Below are 25,940 nucleotides of genomic sequence, written 5' to 3'. Positions count from 1 at the left end.
GATGTCATATACATGGACTTCAGTAAGGCGTTTGATAAAGTTTCCCATGGCAGGTTGATGGAAAAATGAAGTTGTTTGGGGTTCAGGGTGTACTAGCTAGATGGATAAAGAACTGGCTGGGCAACAGGAGACAGAGAGTACTGGTGGAAGGGAGTGTCTCAAAATGGAGAAAGGTGACTAGTGGTGTTCCACAGGGATCCGTGCTCAGACCACTGTTGTTTGTGATATACATAAATGATCTGGACGAAGGTATAGGTGGTCTGATTAGCAAGTTTGCAGATGATACTGAGATTGGTGGAGTTGCAGATAGCGAGGAGGACGGTCAGAGAATACAGCAAAATATAGATAGGTTGGAGAGTTGGGCAGAGAAATGGCAGATGGAGTTCAATCCAGGCAAATGTGAGGTGAAGCATTTTGGAAGATCTAATTCAAGAGCGGACTACACGGTCAATGGAAGAGTCCTGGGGAAAATTGATGTACAGAGAGTTCAGGTCCATTGTACCCTAAAGGTGGCAACGTGGGTCGATAGAGTGGTCAAGAAGGCATACAGCATGCTTGCCTTCATCGGACGGGGTATTGAGTACAAGAGTTGGCAGGTCATGTTACTGTTGTATAGGACTTTGGTTAGGCCACATTTGGAATACTGCGTGCAGTTCTGGTCGCCACATTACCAGAAGGATGTGGATGCTTTAGAGAGGGTGCAGAGGAGGTTCACCAGGATGTTGCCTGGTATGGAGGGTGCTAGCTATGAAGAAAGGTTGAGTAGATTAGGATTGTTTTCGTTGGAAAGACGGAGGTTGAGGGGGACCTGATTCAGGTCTACAAAATTATGAGCGGTATGGACAGGGTGGATAGCAACAAGCTTTTTCCAAGAGTGGGGGTGTCAATTACAAGGGGTCACGATTTCAAGATGAGAGGGGGAAAGTTTAAGGGAGATGTGTGTGGAAAGTTTTTTACGCAGAGGGTGGTGGGTGCCTGGAACGCTTTGCCAGCGGAGGTGGTAGAGGCGGGCACGATAGCATCATTTAAGATGCATCTAGACAGATATATGAATGGGCGGGGAACAGAGGGAAGTGGATCCTTGGAAAATAGAAGACAGGTTTAGATAAAGGATCTGGATCGGCGCAGGCAGGGAGGGCCAAATGGCCTGTTCCTGTGCTGTAATTTTCTTTGTTCTTTGTTCTGTAGGTACACTGCATGGATTTCAGCATGTCAAGGTAGTTCAAGGCTCACGACCATCTTCTCAAAGCCAATTCGGGATGAGTAATAAAAACGCTGGCCTAGCCATTGATGCTTATATCCCATGAAAGAATAGCAAAACAAATTAGAGAGTGTGGAGAAGTTAAGAGAGGTGGTGGAGCTGGGCATCATTAGCATACATTTAGAATCTGGCGTGTTTTTAGATGATGTCACTGAATGTCAGCATTTGGATGAGAAATAGGAAGGGTGAAGGATAGGTTCTTGTGGGATACCAGAGATAACTGTGTAAAAATGGGAAGATAAGCCACTGCAGGCGTTTCGTTGACTATGAATAGCTTAGAATATAATTTTTGAGTGTAGGCCCAACCATAATAATAATAATTGCTTCTTGTCACAAGAAGGCTTCAATGAAGTTACTGTGAAAAACCAGCTCATGATGGCGAAGAGGAGTGCAGGATGATAGTGTGATCAATCATTTTGGAGGCAAAAATACATTCAGGGACTTGTGAGGAAAGGAATGTTAGAGATGAGATGGTTGTTTACAAGGATGGAGGGGACAGTACACTAAGATGGAGGAGGAGTCAAATTTTGGTTGGTTGAGACTTACAAGTCTCACCTCGCCCTCTCGATGCCACGCTCGACCATTCTGCACATATTTGTTCTGATTTTGTCGCTTTTTCTGACCACCATCTGCAAACTTGCATAGCAAAGGTTCTAGGGGAGCTGTAGAGAGAGAAAATTTGTTTTAAAAATTAACATTAGAGAATGTACAAAACATGACACCGCATTTCAAATTAGCAGTGGAATAATGTAGTACATCACTACTAAATTTCCTGTGCCATGCATCATGTGAATGACAAAATCCTGGGGAATGGGTGGATTTATAAATCACTTGAATTTTCATTGCTTATCTCCTCACTACTTGTGCTTAGTCATGTTACATCCGTGTAATAGGCAAATTCAAAGTCAGATGGTTGTTATTTTCTGAGTTAAACACAGGGCTGAGCTTTTCTTTGGCTGCAGAGGTGGAACCGGAGGGAAGCCTTAATTTTGAGTCCCTGAACAGCATGTTGGCTTTCCAACGCAACCCTGCCTCCCAATGATTTTGGAAGAGGCAGTGGATCCTGTATACCGACAACCCACTCAAATGTGTGTGGTATTATCAGGTATTGCAGCACCCGAGAGGCTGAAGTTCCATTGGTCAAACCTGGGGGTTTACCATTGGCTGTATAGAATGTAGCTCCGCCCAGAAAGGCGGGGTATAAGAGTCGGTGCCGCCCCAGCAGCCCTCATTCTGTACCTGAGCTGCTGGGGAACAGTTCTAGTCTATTAAAGCCTTCAGTTATGCGTTAACCTCGTCTTTGAAGTAATTGATCGTGCATCAATTTAATAGACTACACTTAAGTTGAAAGGATAGATCTCCGAATCAAGCCGGAGTGTCTGCAACTCAGTCCCCACGCGGCGAACTCAGCGGCGATTTTCGAACACTGGCTGGCGTGTTTCAAAGGCTACCTTGAGACGGCTGGAGGCACGCCCACGGGGGAGCAGAATCTGCATTTCCTGCACTCAAGGGTAAGCCCTGGGATCTACACCTTCATCGAGGGGGCGGAAGACTTTGATGCAGCAAGCGAACTTTTAAAAGGACATTATATCCACCCAGTAAACCAGGTCTAGGCACGTCACCTGCTTGCAACGAGACGACAAAGCCCTGGGGGATCGTTGGAGGAGTTCTACCGCGCACTACTGGTGCTGGGCAGAAGCTGTGGCTGCCCGCAAGTTTCGGCGAGCGACCACACAGAACTCCTAATCCGGGATGCCTTCGTAACAGGTATGAGCTCCTCAGAGATCCGCCAGCGACTATTAGAGAAAGACACCCTGAGACTGAGGGAGGCACGGGCCCTGGCAGGGTCCATGGACGTTGCCCCCAGAAACGCACAATCCATTTTGTCCATCTCCGACCACCATGTGCGACCCATGGGAGACGCCATCTTGGATGGGGACCCAGGACCCCAGCCCGGCCGACTATACACTGCCCAATCAAAATTCACAGCTACTGCATCTGGCCTCGGTGACTCTGGACCAAACTCGACATCGAACACTCTCAACAGCAACGACGACGGTCTTCATCAACGGCCACGAGACGTCCTGCCTGATCGACTCTGGGAGCACGGAGAGCTTTATACACCCCGACACGGTAAGGCGCTGTTCACTTTTTACCCACCCTGTAAATCAAAGAATCTCCCTGGCCTCCGGTTCCCACTCAGTGGAGATAAAGGGGTTCTGCCCAGCAAACCTCACAGTCCAAGGAAGGAAATTCACCAATTTCCGCCTTTATGTCCTTCCGCACCTCTGCGTGGCTACACTCCTGGGGTTGGACTTCCAGTGTAACCTGCAAAGTCTGACCTTCAAATTCGGCGGCCCTATACCCCCCCTTACTGTCTGCGGCCTCGCGACCCTTAAGGTCGACCCGCCTTCCCTGTTTGCGAACCTCACCCCGGATTGCAAACCCATCGCCACCAGGAGCAGACGGTACAGTGCCCAGGACCGGACCTTCATTAGGTCGGAGGTCCAAAGGCTACTAAGGGAAGGGGTCATTGAAGCTAGCAACAGTCCCTGGAGAGCCTAAGTAGTGGTGGTAAAGACCGGGGAGAAACATAGCATGGTCATTGACTACAGTCAGACCATCAACAGGCTTATGCAGCTGGACGTGGACCCTCTCCCCCGCATATCCGACCTGGTAAACAGGATTGCGCATTATAAGGTCTTCTCCACGGTGGGTCTCAAGTCCGTCTACCACCAGCTACCCCTCCGCACTAGTGACCGCAAATACACTGCCTTCGAGGCAGATGGGTGGCTCTATCATTTTTTAAGGTCTCCCTTCGGTGTCACTAACGGGGTAACAGTCTTCCAACACGAGATGGACCGAATGGTTGACTGGTACGGCTTGCGCGCAACGTTTCCGTATCTCGATAACGCCACCATCTGCGGCCATGACCAGCAGGACCATGACACCAACCTCCGAAAATTCCTCCAGACCGCTAAAATCCTTAACTTAACGTACAATAAGGATAAATGTGTTTTTAGCACCGACCGTCTAGCCATTCTCGGCTGCGTAGTGCGAAATGGAGTTATAGGCCCCGACCCTGAACGCATGCCCCCCTCATGGAGTTCCCCCTCCCTCACTGCCCCAAGGCCCTGAAGCGCTGCCTCGGGTTTTTTAGTTACTACGCCCAGTGTAACTACACCATGTAACTACGCAGACAAAGCCCGTCCCTTAATCCAGTCCACAACATACCCCCTGTCGGTGGAGGCCCGCCAGGCCTTCAGCCGCATCAAAGCAGACATTGCAAAGGTCACGATGCACGCCATCGACGAGTCCCTCCCCTTCCAGGTCGAGAGCGATGCTTCCGACGTAGCTCTGGCGGCCACCCTCAACCAAGCGGGCAGACCTGTGGCCTTCTTCTCCCGTACCCTCCATGCTTCCGAAATCCACCACTCCTCAGTCGAAAAGGAGGCCCAAGCCATAGTAGAAGCTGTGCGACATTGGAGGCATTACCTGGCCGGCAGGAGATTCACTCTCCTCACTGACCAACGGTCGGTGGGGTTCATGTTCGATAATGCACAGCGGGGCAAGATAAAAAATGACAAGATCTTGCGATGGAGGATAGAACTCTCCATCTACAACTACGAGATTTTGTATCATCCCGGGAAGCTAAACGAGCCCCCTGACGCCCTGTGTCACGGCACATGTGCCACCGCACAAGTGGACCGCCTCCAAGCCTTCCACGAGGACCTCTGCCACCCGGGGGTCACTCGCTTTTTCCACTTTGTTAAGACCCGCAACCAGCCCTACCCCATCGAGGAGGTCAGGACAGCCACCAGGGACTGCCAAATCTGCGCAGAGTGCAAACGCACTTCTACCGGCCAGAGAGGGCGCACCTGATAAAGGCTTCCCGTCCCTTTGAACGCCTCAGCATGGACTTCAAAGGCCCCCTCCCCTCCACCGACCGTAACACTTATTTCCTGAACGGGATTGACGAATACTCCCGGTTCCCCTTCGCCATCTCCTGCCCCGACATGACCGCCACCACCGTCATCAAGGCCCTCCATAGCATCTTTGCACTGTTCGGTTTCCCCGCTTACATACATAGTGATAGGGGGTCCTCCTTTATGAGCGACGAACTGCATCAATTCCTGCTCAGCAAGGGCATCGCCTCAAGCAGGACGACCAGTTACAACCCCCGGGGAAACAGGCAGGTAGAGAGGGAGAACGGAACGGTCTGGAAGACCGTTCTACTGGCCCTACGGTCCAGGAACCTCCCAGTCTCCCGCTGGCAAGAAGTCCTCCAGTAGGCCCTCCGCTCCATCCGGTCATTGCTCTGTATGACCACCAATCAGACACCTCATGAACGTCTCCTTGTCTTCCCCAGGAAGTTCTCCTCCGGGACCGCGCTCCCGATCTGGCTAGCGACACCCGGATCCATCCTGGTCTGAAAAGACGTGCGGGCGCACAAGTCACATCCGTTGGTCGAGAGGGTCCATCTGCTGCACGCTAACCCCCAGTACGCCTACGTGGCGTTCCCTGACGGCCGACAAGATACGGTCTCCCTCTGGGACCTGGTGCCCGCCGGAACCCCACGTGCACCCCAATCCCCCCCACCCCCCCCGCAGCACCTCACAGGAGGGTCAGTCCTCCCACCGCTCCTGCCTGTGCCCTCCCACCCACCGACGCCCCCTACAGGCGCCTCCCTCCCAGGTCAACCGCTCTCCCCACCAGCGCCACCTACGGGTGACGAAGCTGCCATGGAGGCCGAAGCCACGCTCCCGGAGTCGCAGACGCCTGGACCCCCACCGGAATCACCACCGAGGCCCAGACAATCCCAGAGGGCGACCAGGGCACCCGACCGACTGATTGCTTCATCTTAATCGATCTGTAACTGTAAATAATAAACACTGACTGTATATATCTGCCATGACTATAAATATCCTCTAAACACTGTAAGGAGGTATCACGGTACCTCCATATCTGATCACACCATGTTGAATACAGTTGTAGCCGCTGGCCACCACCCTCGTCGGACTCTTTTTTAACAGGGGGTGAATGTGGTATTATCAGGTATTGCAGCACCCGAGAGGCTGAAGTTCCATTGGTCAAACCTGGGGGTTTACCATTGGCTGTATAGTATGTAGCTCCGCCCAGATAGGCGGGGTATAAGAGTCGGTGCCGTCCCAGCAGCCCTCATTCTGTACCTGAGCTGCTGGGGAACAGTTCTAGTCTATTAAAGCCTTCAGTTATGCTTTAACCTCGTCTTTGCAGTAATTGATCGTGCATCAATGTGGTACTTACCTGAAAAGGAGAGGTACTCTGATTCTGTGAAACTCTGATAACTCAGGAAGGGTGAATGTAAAAATTAAGAAGTGAGTAGAGTTTGCATCACACAAATTCTCACTCCTTGTTTCGATGGGTCCTTGATCGGCTTGCTGGAAGATGTTCAAAACAAAGCAAAAATGTTTTAGTTTTCACCTTTGTGGCTACAAGACAAGCAGCAGTGCTGTGCCATCCACTAAAGACATCAAAACCTCTCCTGGCACATTCGAGCACTTCGGCCAGCATTCTTCCCCAAGCTCAAGACCCAAATCTGCTGACGGACTCCGACTGTTTGAGTAGCAGGAAGTACAGCTGTTTGGTGCCCACAGGTCAATGGTGACATTTAATTGAGGCTAAATGACAAATTTGGGCTTTGGCGTGGCATAGATCAGCACATGGAGTAGGTACCCTGCTGACTCTGCACTCATTTCGGGCCTAACTTGAGTTTCTCCCACATTCATATTGTATGTCTTTCACGTTTTAAGGGACAATACAAATATTTACTGAACCAAATTTCTATTTTGAATTGGTTTAAGCCTGTGCCCTTAGTCGACTTGCAATAAGTTACCAATACCCAACATAATCTTTTAGATCCTTCCTAATTGTCTGACCCATTAATTTTTATCCAATTTCCTACACTAGGACACTGTGACGTTCAAATGTTGGAGGAATTCACCCTTTTATGATGAGGAACACATGAATGCTGACTAACCTGTGTGGAATAACATGCCACAAGATTAATCGGAACTGACTATTTTCCTTTATGGCCTCAGGAAAATGCTAATGCAGCCGGTCAACTTTCATGCCAAATTCCAAGCATTCAGTAGGTGAAGTCGTACTGTGGAAACCATTCAGGGTATAGGCAAAAAGAAGGCTGCAAACTGATCAGATTCCTGTGAGCTGTCCATGCTGCATGGTTATCATTGAGCACCCCACAACTCTCAGGCAGATAACTAGAATATTTGCTCACATCTTCTGCCACTTGTCAGAAGAAACCTATCATCGTTACCTTTCTTTGGCCAGTTATAATTCTCTATTCACTGATTTTAAAAGCAGAATAAATCATTTGGCTTCACTTTTTAAAATTTTAATAGTATTATGTAAACTCATACCATGTTGAAGCACAGAATCAAACAATTCGGCCCATCACCTGCGTTTCAAATCACTCCAATATGGACTGGGGGAAATGGTGTTAAAGGCAAGGAGGGCAAAGAATTTCTGAAATGCGTCGAGGGAACTTTCTTACACAGTATGTTTCTAACCCAATGAGGAAGGAAGCAATGAAGGATATAGTTCTGGGGACTGAAGGATATAGTTCTGGGCACTGAAGGATATAGTTCTGGGCACTGAAGGAGGACACGTGGAATGTGCATGGTTGTAAGGGTTTGCTCAGTAGGCTTCATAAAAAGGCTCACAGGCTTGTCAGGTTGTAAGGTGTTTATTGGTAAAAAGCAAGTATAAACAGATGTACAAAGTATAGCCCAAACTAGGAACTAATTCCATGCTGACTCCTACTCCGGTCTCTCCATACAACTCTATCTCCTGTCTACCGTTATGTGTCTCTTTACATCTGAGTTTTTCAAAGTCAAGGTCGTGGCCCACGGATGGATTTTGGGAGGGTTGCAGAGCGATTGGTCCCGCCATTCCCACGGAGGTCCCGATCGCAGGAGAAGTGCCCAACAGCCCCTACCGGCTTTTACATTGAGAATTGTAGCCGGTGCCGCCTTTTAAATGGAGATACTGCGTGGAGTCTTCTGGCCAGAAGCAGCAGCAGAGAGGATGTAGAATTGACATGAAGTGCTGTCCAGATATGTGCTTTTGGCGACAAAGCAGCTGCTGGCAATCAAGGCGTGAACTATGACGATTAAAGGCTGTCTTAACAGTAAGAGATGGCCAGAGACTCAAATAGGCAGTTTACCTATTGGACAGGATCTCACAACAGAATCTTCTGGAGAGAGCTGCACAGGAGAGTCAGGACAGAGCAGTGGCAGGGCTCCAGAGCCTCTGATTAATGGCCCTGAAAAAATAATTTAACTTGGAACAAAGAAGTATAAAGATTATTTCTTGAAGTATGGTTTTGCCAATTGTGATGATGCCAGCAAGGGGGCAAAGCCCATGTATGTTATATGCAAGTAAGTATTGGCAAGTGAGAGAAGTTTCAGAATCTGATAGAGAAGTGGTTTGTGAAAAATTATTTTACAGGTTGAGACAGCAGAGTAAGTTATTAACTTAGAGCGGACCAACAATGTGGATCATATAGACCAATTTCCCTGCTAAATGTAGATGTCAAACAATTGGCTAAGATCTTGGCCTCAAGGATTGAGGATTGTGTGCCAGGGGTAATAGGGGAAGACAGACGGGATTCATGAAGGGGAAGCATCTGGCAGCCAACATCAGGAGGTTACGTAATGTAATCATGATGCCTCCAGAGGGATGAGAGGTAGAGGTGATGGTTGCCATGGATGCAGAGAAGGCCTGTGATTGAATGGAGTGGGAATACCTATGGGAGGTCCTGGGGCAGCTTGGGTTTGGGCAGGGATTTGTGGACTGGGTCCAGTTGTTGTATCAGGCACCGGTGGCGAGTGTGCGGACAAACTGGGTGAGTTCAGATTATTTTAGGTTGCACCGGGGGACAAGGCAGGGGTGCCCACTTTCCCCATTGCTGTTTGCCCTGGCTATACAGCCGTTGGCAATGGCGCTGGGATCGTCGATGGGAAAGTGCGGGGCGGAGGGGGGGGGGGGGGGTGGAGCACTTTACGTGGATGATTTGCTTCTATACATTTCAGACCCGCTGAGGGGATTCGAGGGATTCTGGGGATATTAGAGGAATTCGGTCGGTTTTCAGGGTATAAATTGAATATGATTAAGAGTGAGGTCTTTGCGATTCAGGCGAGGGAGCAGGAGAAGTGATTGGGGGAGATGCCATTCAAGGTGGTAGGGGGGAGCTTTCGGTATTTGGGTATCCCAGTGGCACGGGAATGGGAGCAGCTGCACAAGCTGAATTTGGGTTGGCTGGGAGAACAAATGAGGGGGATTTTCAGAGGTGGGATCTGTTCCCGCTGTCATTGGCGGGGCAGGACAGTGAAAATGATGGTACTCCCGAGGTTTTTGTTCGTCTTTAAGAGCCTTCCAACTTTTATCCCCAAGGCGATTTTTAAAAAAGTAAACGTGGTGATCTCGAGATTTGTTTCGGCGGGTAAAACCCCGCCATGAAGAAGGTAGAGCTGGAGGCGGGGGGCTGGCTCTTCAGAATTTTATAAATTATTATTGGGCGGCGAATATAGCGATGGTTATGAAGCGGTAGTGGTGGAGGGGTCGGTTTAGTAGCGGGTTGAGGCGGCCTCATGTAAAGACACGAGTCTGGGGGCACTGTTAACGGCACCTCTGCCGTTCTCGTCGGCCTGATACTCCACAAGCCCGGTAGTAGTGGCAGCCCTGAGGGTGTGGGGACAGTGGTGACAGCACATGGGGCTGGAGGGGGTGTCGGTATGGGCACCGATATGTAGTAACCAGCGGTTCACTCCGGGTGGCAGCTGGCGGGGATCGAGAGATTTGGTGATCTCTTTATTGATGAGGGCTTCTCGACTTGGAGGAGGAGTTTGAGTTGCCAGGTGGGAATGTGTTTCGGTATCTCCAGGTGAGGGACATTGTGCGGAGGCAGGTTTCGACCTTCCCGCACCTGCCGCCCCAGGGGCTACAGGATAAGGTAGTGTCGAGAGTAGGAGTAGGGAAGGTAAGGTTTCAGAGATCTATAAGGAATTGACGGAGTGGGAGGGAGCCCCGATAAGGGAGGTGAATTGAAAGTGGGAAGAAAAGCTGGGTGGGGAGTTGAAGGCCGGGTTATGGGAGGAGGCCCTGAGGCGAGTCAATGCATCCTCGTCATGTGCCAGGCTCAGCCTGATTCAATTTAAGATGGTCCACAGGGTGCACATGACGGTGGCCCGGATGAGCAGGTTCTTCGAGGGGGTGGAGGATAGGTTTGGGCATTGTGGCTGTCAGCATTCTGGTGTAGCATCTCACAGGAGTATCCAGTGCTGAGTAAAACATGCATTTAGTTGTTATTGCCCTTCACGACGACCTACATGTATGACGTTTAATTTCCATTTACATAATGATGAAGACGGCACAAAGGAACTGGTTGATGTCAGCGCTTGATATGCCCTCTGCTCCTCTGAACTGGATTCAAGTGAGATCATGAGGACAAAGCAGGCTCCTCTTTCGCATTAAAAGGTAAATGGATTCGGTTGAGGGACAGAGAGGAGGTCGGTGGCGGAGGCTGCCGGGGGTGGGCCGGGGAGGCGTGGCGCATGGGCTGGAGGCGGCCCCAAGAAAGGGGATGGCTGATCGGCGGGGGGGGGGGGGGGGGGGGGGGGGGGGGGGGGCACTTTGCCCCCCAACTAGGCTGATCACCTGGAATGTTCAAAGGTTAAATGGGCCGGTTAAGAGGTAAGAGGGCGCCTGTCTTCGCGCATCGGAGGGGACTGAAGGCGGACGTGGTAATGCTGCAGGAGACGCACCTGAGAGTAGTGGACCAGGTTAGATTGAGGAAAGGCTGGGTCAGTCAGGTCTTCCACTCGGGGCTGGACACAAAGATTAGAGGGGTTGCGATCTTGATTAATAAGCGGGTGATATTTGAGGTGGGTAGAATGGTTTCGGATGTGGGGGATCGATATATTATGGTTAGTGGTAAGCTGGAGGGGATGAAGGTAGTGCTGGTTAATGTAAATGTGCCAAATTAGGATGACGTGGAATTTATAAAGAGGATGTTGGGGAAGATACCGGACCTGGACTCTCACAAGCTGGTCATGGGAGGGGACTTTAATACAGTGATTGATCCCGGCCTGGATCGGTCATGCTCTAAAACGGGCAAGGGTCCAGCAATGGCAAAGGAACTGAAAGGGTTCATAGAGCAGATTGGGGGGGGGGGGGGGGCGGGGGTGCATGAGGTAGATCCTCGGATCGATTTCTTTGTTTTGGGTAGGGCCTTGCTGGCAGGGGTGGTGGACACGGGGTACTCGGCGATCACAATCTCGGACCATGCTCCACACTGGGTTGACCTGCAGGTTAGGAAAGAAAGCAATCAGCACCCGCAATGGAGGTTAGATGTAGGGCTATTGGTGGACGAAGCGGTGTGTGAGAGGCTGAGGAAATGCATATAAAAATTACCTGCAGGTTAATGATACGGGGGAGGTCTCAGCAGCGGTGGTCTGGGAAGAGCTGAAGGCAGTGGTGAGAGGAGAGCTGATCTTGATCCGAGCTCACAGGGACAGGACGGACGGACAGGGCAGAGATGGACCGGCTTTAAAAGAGATTCTACAAGTCGACAGGAGGTACGCAGAGACTCCAGAGATAGGGCTTTTAAGTTAACCACAGGTAGGGTGTGGAACAGCTCAGAAAGGCGAGGGGGGCAATCTACGAGCATGGTGAGAAGGCCAGCAGGATGCTTGCATAGCAGCTCAGAAAGAGGGAGGCAGCTAGAGAAATAGGGAAAGTTATTGACGGGGATGGGAACTTAGTTGGGGACTCGGCAGGGGTGAGCAAGGCGTTCAGGGATTTCTACAGCAGGTTGTAAAGGTCGGAACCCCTTGCGGGGCCGGAGGGGATGAGGCACTTCCTGGAGGGGCTGACTTGCCCGAAGGTGGATGGGGAGCTGGTAGAGGACTGGGGGCCCCGATCGGGTTGGAAGAGATAGTGGAGGGCTTGAGGGCCATGCAGTCGGGAAAGGCCCCGGGATCGGATGGAGTTCTACAAAAAGTTCTCCGGGATATTGGGACTGGTGCTGATGAAGGTGTTAATGAGGCAAAGGAAAGAGGGGTTCTGCCCCAGACGATGTCACGGGCCACGATTTCACTTATTCTGAAACGGGACAAGAACCTGGAGCTATGTGGCTGATTTCCTTGTTGAACGTAGACACCAAACTGTTGGCCAAAATTTTGGCCTCCAGGATTGAGGATTGTGTACCGAACGTCATTGCGGAGGATCAGATGGTGTTCGTTAAGGGCAGGCAGCTGGTGGCCAATGTAAGAAGGCTGTTAAACGTGATCATAATGCCCCTGGAAAGTAGGGAGTGGAGGTAGTGGTCGCGATGGATGCGGAAAAAGCTTTTGATTGGGTTGAGTGGGATTATTTATGGGAGGTTCAGGGACGGTTCGGATTTGGGAGGGGCTTTATTGACTGGGTCAGGTTGCTGAACCAGGCTCCTGTGGCAAGTGTATGGACAAACAGGAGGACTTCGAACTATTTTAGACTGCACCGGGGGACGAGACAGGGATGCCCCTCTCCCCACTGCTGTTTGCGCTGGCTATAGAGCTGCTGGCAATTGCTCTGAGGGCCACAAGGGGCTGGTCCGGGGGTGGGGGGGGGGGGGGTGGGGGGCACAGAGTCTCGCTGTTTGCGGCCGACCTGCATCTGTATGTTTCAGATCCAATTGAGGGGATGGAAGAAATCATGGGAACTTTCGGGGAATTTGGCCGGTTTTCGGGGTATAAGCTTAATATGGGGAAGAGCGAGATGTTTGCGGTCCAGGCGGGGGGTCAGGAGAGGCGACTGGGGGAACTGCCGTTTAGATTGGTAGGGGACAGTTTCAGGTACCTAGGTATCCAAGCGGCACGGGATTGGGACCGGCTACATAAATTGAACTTGGCCCAGTTGGTGGATCAGATGAAGGAGGATTTCCGGAGATGGGATGCGCTCCCGTTGACTCGAGCTGGCAGAGTCCAAACGGTGAAAATGACGTTCCTCCCGAGGTTCCTGTTTGTATTTCAATGTCTCCCCATCTTCATTCTGCGGTCCTTTTTTAAGCGGGTCAATAAAGTTATAGCGGGCTTCGTATGGGGGGCCAAGTCCCCGCGAGTGAGGAAGGTAATGCTGGAGCGGAGTCCGTGAGAGGGAGGGCTGGCGCTGCCAAACTTTAGCAATTATTACTGGGCGGCTACCATAGCCATGATTAGGAAGTGGCTGGTGGGAGGGGGAATCGGCATGGGTGCGTATGGAGGCAGCTTCTTGCAAGGGCACAAGTTTGGGGGCGCTAACTGCGCCTCTACCGTTCACGCCGGCGCGGTACTCCACCAGCCCCGTGGTGGTGGCGGCCTTGAGAGTCTGGGGCCAGTGGAGGCGGCATGTGGGAGCAGTGGGAGGATCGGCCTGATCCCCAATCTGTGATAATCACCGGTTTGCCCCGGGTAGGATGGACGGGGGGTTCCGAATATGGCGGAGAGCGGGGATTGAGAGGATGAGAGACTATTTTTGTAGAGGGGAGCTTTCTGAATATGAGGGCGCTGGAGGAGAAGTTTGCATTGGCGGGGGGAAACGAATTTCGATATCTACCTCAATAAAATGTTTATTAAAAAAAAAGGTAAACGGACATTGCATGTGTCGCGACGGTCAACATCACACTATGTGTGGCACTGATCTCCAGTCCATAAGAAGCAGGACAAATCCAACGTGGCCAATTATCACCCCACCAATCTACCCTAACTCATGAACAAAATGATGGAAACTGTGGTTTACACTGTTCTCAAACAGCATTTACTTAACAATAACCTGCCCAAAGACTTGGGTTCTACCAGGACCATTCAGATCCAGATCTCATTGGAGCCTTGGTCCTAACATGGACAAAGGAATTGAACTCTTGAGGTGAGGCATGAGTGACAGCTTTAACATCAAAACAGCATGTGACCAAATGTGACATTAAGGAGCCCTAGCAAAACTGAAGTCGATGGGAATCAGGGAAGAATTTTCAACTGGTTGCAGTCATACCTAGCAAAAAGGAAGATGGTTGTGGTTGTTGACGGTCAATCATCTCAGTCCCGGGGCTTGGTTGTAGGACTTCCTCAGGCACAACTATCTTCAGCTGTTTTATCTCCCCTCCATCACAAGGTCAGAAAGTGGGATATTTGCAGATAATTACACATGTTCAGCACCATTTTCAATTCCTCAGACACTGAAGCAGTATGTGTCCATATGCAGCAAGACTTTTACAATATTCAGGCTTGGCTTGATAAGTATTAAGTAACATTTGTGCCACACAAGTACTGGGCAATGACCATTTCCAAGAAGAGAGAATCTAACCATCTCTCCCTGACATTCAGTTATTCTGTTCATGTTTGGAGCAAAGCTGTATTGACTACAACTCCGCCCTCAACAACATAATCCCAGCCAAGCTCATATCAAAACTCCAAAACCCAGGACTTAGCTCCTCCCTCTGCAACTAGATCCTCAACTTCCTGACCCATAAACCACAATCAGTAAGGATAAACAACACCTCCTCCACGATAGTCCTCAATAACGGTGCCCCGCAAGGCTGTGTACTTAGCTCCTACTATACTCCTATACACACACGACTGTGGTAAATTCTATCTCCAACTACATCTACAAGTTTGCTGATGACACGACCACAATGGGTCGGATCTCGAACAGCGATGAATCAGAGCACAGGAGGGAGATAGAGAACCTAGTGGAATGGTGTAACGACAACAATCTCTCCCTCAACATCAGCTAAACTAAGGAGCTGGTCATTGACTTCAGAAAGTGAAGTATCATACACACCCCTGCCTGCATCAATGGTGCTGAGGTGGAGATGGTTGTGGGCTTCAAATTCCCAGACGTGCATGTCACCAACAATCTATCCTTGTCCACCCACGTCGACGTTACAACCAAGAAAGCACAATAGCACCTATACTTCCTCAGGAAACTGAGGAAATCCGGCATGCTCACATCGACTCTTACCAATTCCCCTGTCCGTCAGGTGAACCAGTCTCTCATCTACTTATTAGTATGCACTTCCCGCTGCCTTGTGAAAGCGGACAGCATAATCAAAGACCCCTCTCACCGGGTTATTCTCTCTTCCGACCTCTTCCATCGGGCAAGTCTGAGAGCACGCAGACAGATTCAAAAACAGCTTCTTCCCCACTGTTACCAGACTCCTGAATGACCGTCTTATGGACGGAACTGATATCTCCACGCATCTTCTCTACTACACTCCGTATGCTTCACCCAATTTCTGTGTCTATGTATTTACATTGTGTATCTATCGTATGTCCTATGTTATTTTATGTATGGAACGATCTGTCTGGACGGTACACAGAACAATACTTTTCACTGTACCTCGGAACAGGTGACAATAAACCCAAATCCAAATCTAAATCCAAGCTGTAATGTGGTGGGGAGCAGAGAAGCCCTATGAGAGTCAGTGAGTAGGTTATGGCTGAGTAAGTGCCGCTTCATAGTACTGCCAACCACACTTTCCATCACCTTGTTGATGTTTAAGGCTAGACTGATGGTGTGGTAATTGGCTGAGTTGGACTTGTTCTGCTTTTTGTGGACAGAAAATACCTGCGCAAGCAACTCACCTCCTGACTCCCCAAAGTTCATCCACCATCTAGAGTCAGAAGTGTGATTGGATACTCCCCAATTGCCTGGATGAATGCAGCTCCAACAACACTCTCATTCAACTCCATCCAGGTCAAAGGTGGCCTCTTGTCTGTCACCCCATCCAACACCTTGAATATTCACTTCCTCCCTCATTGTCATACAGTGGCAACAGTCTGCACCAAGATGTACTCAGCAACTAGCCAAGGCTCCTTCAACAGCACCTTCCAAATTTGAAATTTCTGCCATCTAGAAGAATAAGAGCAGCAGGTGCATAGGGACACCACCATATACAGTGTTATGACACTCTGGAGAGGGGAGAGGACAGTAACCCTTCTTCAGGTCTGCCAGCAGTCAAACTGAAACCAAAACTCAACCCTTAAAGCTCAGAAACATTCCAGTGGGTTGAGATCCAATCACCACCTGTTACCAGATAGCCTATTGGGCCAATTCATTGGCCACCAGCCAAATCAATCAAATCGAGTCATCATTGATGCCAGCTAATCTCCATCATTGCCTTCCAGAAACTTCTGTTTGAATTAAAGACACAGGTTGCTTACAGGCTGCTTTGCCTTAAAGTCACAGGTCCGTTAAACATCCATGGATCAAAAATGTAACAGCAAAAATACAAGAGGATATAGGGAATAAACAGAATACAAAGGACCCTTACAACAGGAAACAATAATGTGTCTGGCCCAGCACGATCATTTGACTCAACCTGGTGCCCCTAGATGCAGAACTAGGGAGCAGAGGATAAGGCCATGAAAACATGGTAAAACGGTGCACATCTTTCCACATGGCATTTACTCACAGTAACCACGAGAATTTAGGATAACATCTTTGCACCAGGTTCAGCCTGCACCAGAACACATCTCTCTCACCTCCAGCAACACCAGAGGCATCAATAACACACTGTAACATCCTCCCCTCCAATATCCAAGGGGCTGGTTTAGCACAGGGCTAAATAGCTGGCTTTTAAAGCAGACCAAGGCAAGCCAACAGCGTGTGTTCAATTCCCGTACCAGCCTCCCCAAACAGGCGCCGGAATGTGGTGACTAGGGGCTTTTCACAGTAACTTCATTGAAGCCTTGAAGCCTACTTGTGACAATAAGTGAATATTATAATATCCTTTCTGCCAGGGTCCACATAGCGGCACATTCAGTCTACACGCAGTGTTTTCAGAATTATTTCAGAGCCTGGAGTGGAATTGGTTGAGCAGATTCTTTGTATAGCAACTGTTGGGACTTCACTCAATCATTTATGTTTTGTTATGGACCATTACCACAAGGAAATCTAAACAAGTCTGCCAATTCTGCAATAGCTGATTTCCCCCATATATTCATATTTTCACAATGCATGAGCCTGCCTACACAGGTGTTCTCTCCTCAGGCTTGTTCAGGCAACAGACTAAGCTATTATTCCAATAGACCAGCAGTAGCGAAGGCAGCAGATTAACTAACCTGTTTTTTGTGGTAGTTAAGGTGAATACAACATTACAGCCTCAAGCGGTAAGAGCTTCCTTCTTGAAAGTGAATCCGCGGAAAGCGACGGGCCCCGATGGAGTCATGGGCGAGCACTCAGAGTCTGCGCTTAGCAGCTGGCGAGTGTATTCGCAGATATCTTCAACACCTCACTTCTCCGCTCTGAGGTCCCCACCTCCTTAAAGAAGACCACCATAATACCAGTACCAAAAAAGAACAAGGTAGCGTGCCTCAGTGACTACTGACCTGTGGCCCTGACGTCTGTTATCATGAAATGCTTTGAGCGACTAGTCATGAGGCGGACCACTGCCAATCTCCCAAAAGGTCTCGATCCACTGCAGTTTGCCTATCACCGCAACCAATCCACAGCAGATGCCATCTCCCTGGCCCTACAATCAACACTTGAACACCTCGACTGCTGTTCATCGACTTCAACACCATTATCCTGACAAGACTAATAACCAAAACCAAACTCTGCAATCTTGGACTTGACCCCTCCCTGTGCAGCTGAATCCTTGATTTCCTCACCAACAGACCGCAATCTGTCAGGACAGGAAACAGCATTTCCTCCACAATAGGCCTCAACACCGGGGCCCCGCAAGGATGTGTCCTCAATCCTCTACTGTACTCCCTATACACACACAACTATGTGGCAAGATTTAATTCCAACTCAATCTATAAGTTTGCAGATGATACAACTGTGGTGGGGCATATCTCAAACAATGATGAATCAGACTACAGAAGGGAGATAAATCACTTGGTTGCACGGTGTACCGAAAACAACCTCTCTCTAATGTCAAAGACCAAGGAACTGATCATCGACTTCAGGAGGTGTCGCATGACACATACTCCCGTCTGCATCAATGGCTCCGAAGTAGAGATGGTCGATAGCTTTAAGTTCCTGGGGGTCACCATCACCAACAGTCTGTCCTGGTCCACTCACGTTGATGCAACAGTCAGGAAAGCCCAACAACGTCTCTATTTCCTACGGAAGCTAAAGAAATTTGGCATGCCTGCATCGACTCTCACAAACCTCTACAGATGTGCGATAGAGAGCATCCTATCTGGCTGCATCACAGCTTGGTATGCCAACTGCTCGGTCCAAGATCGCAAGAAACTGCAGAGTGTGGTGAACTCAGCCCAACGCATCACACAAGCTTGCCACCCCCCTCCCGCTGCCTCAGGAAGGCAGACAGCATTATCAGAGACCCCTACCACCCAGGGATTGCCTTCTTCCATACCCTTCCATCAGGCAGAAGGTACAGAAGTGTGAAGACCAGCACATCCAGACATAGGAACAGCTTCTTCCCCACAGCTACAAGACTCCTCAACGACTCCCCCTCGGACTGATCTGTTCCCTGTAAGAACACTATTCACGACGTCCTATGCTGCTCTTGCTCATGTATTTGCTTTGTTTGGCCCCTTGTTCCGCACTGTAGCCAATCACAGTTTGTCGATGTACCATTTGTCAATGTTCTCTGTTGATTATTCTTTTGTCTACTATGTACGTACTGTGTACGTTCCCTTGGCCGCAGAAAAATGCTTTTCACTGTACTTCGGTACATGTGACAATAAATCAAATCAAAGCAAATCAAACACCTAGGCTGGAACAGCAAAAGAATAAGCACAATTTTCTGCTTCTTTGAGAAGCAAAGAAATTTGAGAAATTTATGTGATACATTCTACATTCTCAGGACCTCCCAAATGCTTTAATACTAATGGATTACTTGCGAAGTGCAGTCGCTGTTGTAATATCGGCAAATGTGACACCAATTTTACACGGTAAAGTCTACAAATAAATCACTAGTTTTTGTACTTCTGTTTGAGGGGTGCATATTGAGCAAGATATTGAGAGATGTCCATGAAAATATCACCATTTTACATCCACTTCAACAAGCTGACCGAGCTTGATTTTACAGCTCATCATAAAAATATACAATTTCTTCAGCAATACATGAAAGTGTCAATCTAGATTATGCCATCAAGATGTGGAGCATGACTGAAACCTATGAAATTCTGATTTAATTGCATCCCACAGGAAGATTGGACCGCTTCTTCATAAAATTTACTTCCTCCAGGTTGTGCAATACAATCCTTCTCCATTTTGTACTTAAATCATTGAAACACGACAATCAACAATTCCAGTGTGCATCAGCTTTTCTCAGAAACAATCACATTTCATGCATTTTTCCATTGTTGCGATCAGCAAAGCAATCGGTTCCAACAAACCACATCCTCAGTCGGTAAAGGAAAGGTCATCAAAACTTACCAGGGACACCAGGCGGGGTCTTAATAAATTTGCCATTAAAATGTGTTATAACTGCTTCACACTTCTCTGTCGATTCCATCCTAGTAAAGGGGGAAAATAAATGATTATTGAAGAGGACAGGTCCGTGTGCTTGCAAAATGATCTGAAAACACATTAAGTATCATCTTTTAGTCTAAGGAAAACTAGTAAGTGGATTTAAATTTTAAAATTTTATTTTTCCAATTTCATCTGCACTTAATAATTTACCTACCAAATATTATTATTTTCCTGATGTGCAGATTGTGCCTGGTCAAAAGCTTTTCCTTGATGGTGTTACAGTGCAGCCTAGAATCCAGGTGGGCTCTTTCCTTACCCACAGGTGGTTTGTATTATTAAGTGTCCCCACAACACTAAGAAATGCTGGAGGTTATCTACTGAATGCCTGAATTTGAGTTGTTGCCGAGGTTTTGCTACAAAACTTCACAGTAGCACAGTGGTAGCATGGCAGTACAGTGGTTAGCACTGTTGCTTCACAGCACCAGGGTCCCAGGTTCAATTCCCGACTTGGGTCACTGTCTGTGCGGAGTCTGCACATTCTCTCCCGTGTCTGCATGGGTTTCCTCCGGGTGCTCCGGTTTCCTCCCACAAGTCCCGAAAGACGTGCTGTTAAGTAATTTAGACATTCTAAATTCTCCCTCAGTGGACTCGAAAAGGCTCCGGAATGTGGCGACTCGGGGCTTTTCACAGCAACTTCTTTGCAGTGTTAATGTAAGCCTACTTGTGACAATGATGATTGTTACAAAAAAATACTTCTCATAATCAAAACGATTTTCGAAAATTTACCATTCTACTCAAACACAAGGGAAAAAATGAAAATGTGTGTCATAGATTATCATAGAATTTACAGTGCAGAAGGAGGCCATTCGGCCCATCGGGTCTGCACCAGCTCTTGGAAAGAGCACCCTTCCCAAGGTCAACATCTCCACCCTATCCCCATAACCCAGTAGCCTCACCCAACACTAAGGGCAATTTTGGGCACTAAGGGCAATTTATCATGGCCAATCCACCTAACCTGCACATCTTTGGACTGTGGGAGGAAACCGGAGCACCCGGAGGAAACCCACGCACACACGGGGAGGATGTGCAGACTCCGCACAGACAGTGACCCAAGCCGGAATCGAACCTGGGACCCGGGAGCTGTGAAGCAATTGTGCTATCCACAATGCTACCGTGCTGCCCAATGGTCACTTCAATGATTAATGGCGTGAAGCAGGTCATTGAATTTCTTTGTTCCATCTTTTTATCAAGTTTTGCTCATCCTGTTGACTAAAACTGCGAGAAATATTTCTATGGTTTTCATTTAAGAAATTAACTTACAAAGAAATAATTGTTAAAAATGTTAAAAACACTTCAAAGATATTTCAATTAAAAAATCAGAAGAATAGAAATCATAGAGTCCCCCTACAGCTAATATAATTAGCTGTACATATAATAAAAAGCCAATATAATTTTTGCAAAGCAGAACTGAAACTTGCCAATGAATGTTTGTTATCCTTAGATAACATGCTTAGATATTCATTATCTCCACTTTTTATCCCGGGCTGCTGTCAATCAGAGTCCCCTGACACACCAACACCAAAAATGCACCAATTTCATAAATTCAAATTCTTAAGCACTGTTCAAAAAAATGGTCTATCAATTCAACTAAATTTAATTTCTCATTGAACAATTTATATACCAACAGATTTAAAATTTCTTAATTCCATGCTATGGTTGCGAGAAATTCCAAAACGTATGTTTCCCAAGTATAGAAAAATCTGAAACAATATATGACTGATATGTTTAAAATAGCAACAATGAAAGCTTGCAAAACACCAGAACATCAATCCGAATGTATCTATTTAACTATATCACATGAATGAATAGAATAGTCTTTCTGCTGCTAGCTGATTCCAGGTATGAGATGAACCACAGGATTGCAGTTTGTCTCTAAGATGTGAGCAATGTCGGAGGCACCACCAGTACATTGCTAACTTGCAGCATTTTGAAGATGCCTTATTTTAGATTTTTCAAACATCATCTGAGTGACCTTGCATCTCGCTCTCTCCGTAAACACGAATTTGTTGCAAACTAATTTCTCATCCAATCGTCCATGCTGACCTACAGTGCTTCTCTGATCCTCAACACACAGGTGTCAATTTTAACCCTATCTACCCTGTGAAAAGAGGGCATTAGCAATTGAAAACACAATTATGTGCCTGCCTTGAGATTGATCCATTGCTGCGGCCTCTGTTAATAACCTGAGGGTTCTGCAGATCGATGGGGCGGTGATTTTGTACCCACATTTAATGTGAGTGCAAATGGCAACATGGGTGCAAAATCTCGCAAGAATCGAAATATTAGATTCTTGCCGGTGACATCTCATTTTCCAATTCCGCCCACCCCCATCCCTTGCTGGCAGCATAATACATTTAAATACACTAGAAAGTGTTATCCCGCCATATTTCCCCCACATAAAAAAATCCCACCTCGCTGACCTGACATCAAGATTTACAACAGGTATTTGAAAACATGAAGCAGTTGATGAGAACCTGCTGGGGACACAAAGGTAAGTATGGCACCCCAGGTGGAAAGGGACATGCCCAGGCAGTGCCATTGCCACCCTGACAGTAGTTCGGGGGGGGGGGGGGGGGGGGGGGGGAGGGAGGAGAGAGAGAGAGAGAGAGAGAGAGAGAGAGAGAGAGAGAGAGAGAGAGAGAGAAAGAGTGCCACATCCATGCAGGAAGTTGGGGGGAAGGGGGCGTAATTTTTTTCAGCGCAAATAGGAGCACCCTTTAAAAAAATCCCCTTCCTGCCTAGAGAGCAGCATGTGGCCAAGGACAGCTTCCTAGCCCCTTGTTCCATAGAATCATAGCACCTACAGTGCAGAAGGAGGCCATTCAGCCCATCGAGTCTGCACCGGCCCTTACAAAGAGCACCCCACTAATGCCCACGTATTTATCCTATGCCCGTAACCCCCACTTAACCTTTTTGGACACTAAGAGCAATTTAGCATGGCCAATCCACCTAACCCGCACATCTTTGGACTTAGACAGTGACACAGCTGGGAATCGAACCTGGGATCCTGGAGCTGTGAGGAAAATGTGCTAACCACTATGTTACCGTGATGCCCACTGCTACCGTGTGCTGTTTGTATCTGTACTGTGGCCCTCTCCTCAATGTTCTGGCCAGGAGCGGGGCAGTGTCACATAAAGAAGGCTCAGGAGTTAACTTATTTTGAATTTAAAATTTATGAGGTCAGATGACTAAAAGATTGGCAAAGAGGTAGGTTTTAAGAAGCATCTTAGAGGAGGAAAACGAGGTAGAGAGAGACAGAGAGCTGTGCGGAGGGTATCTAGTGCTTGGGGCCCAGGCAACCAAAAGCACAGCTAGCAATGGTGGAGCAATTAAAATTGATGATCGCAAGAGGCCAGAATTAGAAGACTGCAGATATTTCAGAGGGTTGTAGGGTTGGTGGAGCATACAGACATAGGGAGGAGAGGGGTCATGGAGGGTATAATAGCCCACACGGGACCTATAGGGTGGGCATGATTATCTTTCCCGTGGTCCTTGCAGAATAAGGAGCAGAATTCTCTGAAAATGGAGCTATGTCCCCACGCCCGCGAGAAAACGGGCGCAAGTCACTCTGGACATTTTTCCAGAAAGTCCAGAGTGATTCTCCGTTTTGAAGGGGGCTTGCAGGGCCCCAGAGTAGTCAATTTAGCTCCGGCTGCTGATGTGGGGCCCTGCTCTTCTGGCCGCGGGTCCGTGTGGCGGTGGCCCTGCGCAACATGGCGGACCCACACAGCAAGCCGGCCCCAACAATATAGGCCACCCCCAGATCGCCCGTGCCCGCTGATTGGTGGTCCCCGATCGCGAGCCTGGCCATCCTGGAGGCCGCCCCCCGCCCCCCACCAGGGCGGCCTCTTTCAATGGCCCCAACCGGAGCTGTGTCACCCGCAACTGGCAACGATTCTCCGGTCCGCAGAGAATTGCGGGAAGGCGTCGGACCCGATTGCGAGTCTGACGCCTCATTCTCCGCCCCCGCGCCGAGCGCCATTTCGGTGTGGTGGCTCGGAGAATCCCGCCCATGGTCTCTCCCACCAGGGGCAGGGGATCTCTATTAACCTTTGTACAAAAGGTTGGTGTAAATGCTTAGGCAAACGACCACTTGGAAGTGATGACTTCAGATAAATTTTTATTTATTCTCCTTACTATTTTACACCTCCTACTCCCCGAAGGGTGTCCCACGCTGGCCAACACCCGGGCTGGGGTACTTATGTCCCAGCAGTCCTAGGAAAAGGGAGGGTAGCCCCGCCCCCCTCATCTGGGTAAATGGTACTCAGGTGAGGCCACAGGAACTCTGAGATTGCAGCTCCCTGGGCCTCCTGTAGGGTTATAACAGTGAGCCAGTATGTCACCAACCAGAACAGGAATCGGGTAGGATCTAATGGCAGTGTATATATTGTGTTGTAAATAAAACTACATTTCTATATTTTACTTGGTGTGGACTCATCATGTACTTATTAAAGAGGGATTTGAAAATAAGAAAGAGAATTTAAAAATCAAACATTTCTTAATTCGGAGCCAAAGCAGGTCAGTGAACTTGCTGCAAGTTAAAAGACGGGCAGCAGCGCTTTCAATAACCTCAAAGTGTACAGAGGTTAGAATGTGGGCAACTAGAGTCTAGTTGAGTCTAGAGGCAACAAAGACATTTGTGAGGGTTTCAGCAGCAGAAGAGCTGAGGCAAGGGCAAAGTTGGGAAATGTTACGAAGGTGGAAATAGCCAGTCTTATTGGTAACACCTAGATAGGGCCAGAAGCTCAACTTGGCATCAAACGTGATACCAAGAGGGCGATTTTCCGATACTGTTCACCACAGACGCAAATCCCATTATGGCCACTAACTCCCGTGAGAGACCCATAATGGAATTTGCACAGGGAGATCTCACTTTGAGATCTTCCCCACCCCCTGCCGAGGATGTACTCAGATTCACACCAGAGACAGCATGAACCTCAATATCAAGCATTTGCATGGATTTTAATATTCAGGGAAGCGGGGCCTCCAAGGGCCCGATGCCAGTGAAGATGGGGGCGGGTGGTCTTTAACTTGAATTTGCCCTTGAAAAATGGCACCCCGATCTCTGAATCCTGGCTCTGCAGACGGGTTTAGGCCACACACACCCTCCCCCAGCTGCCTGCGTGATCCTCGCCAGCACTATGAAAATGCACAGCGCCGTTTGATCTGGCTAGAAAAGGCAGCGATGAAACCAGCAAGTTTCACATTGCTTTCCTCGCCTGTTCCAGCACTCCGCAATGTTTAGAAAATTACGCCCCAAGGTTGTGAACAGACTGAGTTAATTTCAGACTGTTGCCAGAAAGAGGGATGGAGTGGGTAGCTAGGGAACAGGGTTTGGTGCAGGTGCCAAAAACAATGGATTCAGTCTTCCTAATATTTACTTGAAAGAAATTTCTACTCATCCAATATTGGTTGCAGCAAAATAGTCTGATAATTTAGCAACAGTGAAATAGTCAAAAGAGGTGGTGAAGTAAAGCAGGGTGTCATTGGCATTTATGTGAAAGCTAATTCTGCTTTTGGATAATATTGGTTGATATTTTCTGGTATTATGTCCTGATAAACCTCTGGAGCACTCACTTAAAATTGAAATACCTTTACTGCAGCTTCCCACACTGATCTAGATCATAAATAGATGATTTAATATGGTGTCACTGGAGGGGGTTAAGGCCAAGTGGGAGGAGGAGTTAGGGGTGGCATTGGAGGAGGGGTTGTGGTGTAAGGTGTTGTGGAGGGTAGACGCCTCAACCTCGTGTGAGAGGCTGGGCATACTACAGTTAAAGGTGGAGCACAAAGCACACCCGATGAGGTCGACGATGAGCCTGTTGTTTGAGGGGGTGGAGGACACTTGTGAGGGGTGTTGGAGAGGTCCGGCCAACCATGTACATATGTTCTGGCCCTGCTCGAAGTTTGAGGAATTTTGGGGTTCCTTTTTCAGCACCATGTTGGCGATTTTGCACGTGGATCTGGAGCCTAATTCCCTGGGGGCCATATTTGGGATGTCGGACTTGCCGGAACTGCAGACAGTAGCAGGGGCAGATGTTTTAGCCTTCGCCTCGCTGATAGGTGGGTCCTGTTGGGGTGGAGGTCAGCCTCTCCACCCTGTGCCTCTGTTTGGCTTGCGGACCTGATGGAGTTCCTGTATTTGGAAAAGGTTAAG

The 25,940-nt window shown here is 48.6% G+C and overlaps 1 protein-coding gene across 9 annotated transcripts in view; it reads right to left on the bottom strand.

Annotated features, from left to right (window-relative positions):
* The window catches only part of LOC140389850 (RNA-binding motif, single-stranded-interacting protein 1-like), a 433,449-nt gene that overhangs the window by 42,614 nt on the left and 364,895 nt on the right, over positions 1-25,940 (bottom strand). For 7 of the 9 annotated variants that reach the window (XM_072474427.1, XM_072474477.1, XM_072474435.1 and 4 more), the window contains exons 6-7: positions 19,688-19,767; positions 1,808-1,923 (exon numbers count right to left, since the gene is read on the bottom strand). In XM_072474427.1, the coding sequence (XP_072330528.1) occupies positions 1,808-1,923; positions 19,688-19,767 (196 nt within the window). The remainder of the gene's footprint in view (positions 1-1,807; positions 1,924-19,687; positions 19,768-25,940) is intronic. The other 2 variants (XM_072474452.1, XM_072474497.1) reach the window with 1 other exon arrangement.

Source organism: Scyliorhinus torazame, chromosome 2 (assembly GCF_047496885.1).
Source record: "Scyliorhinus torazame isolate Kashiwa2021f chromosome 2, sScyTor2.1, whole genome shotgun sequence".
NCBI lineage: Eukaryota > Metazoa > Chordata > Chondrichthyes > Carcharhiniformes > Scyliorhinidae > Scyliorhinus > Scyliorhinus torazame.
This window is presented reverse-complemented; position numbering and strand designations above follow the sequence as displayed.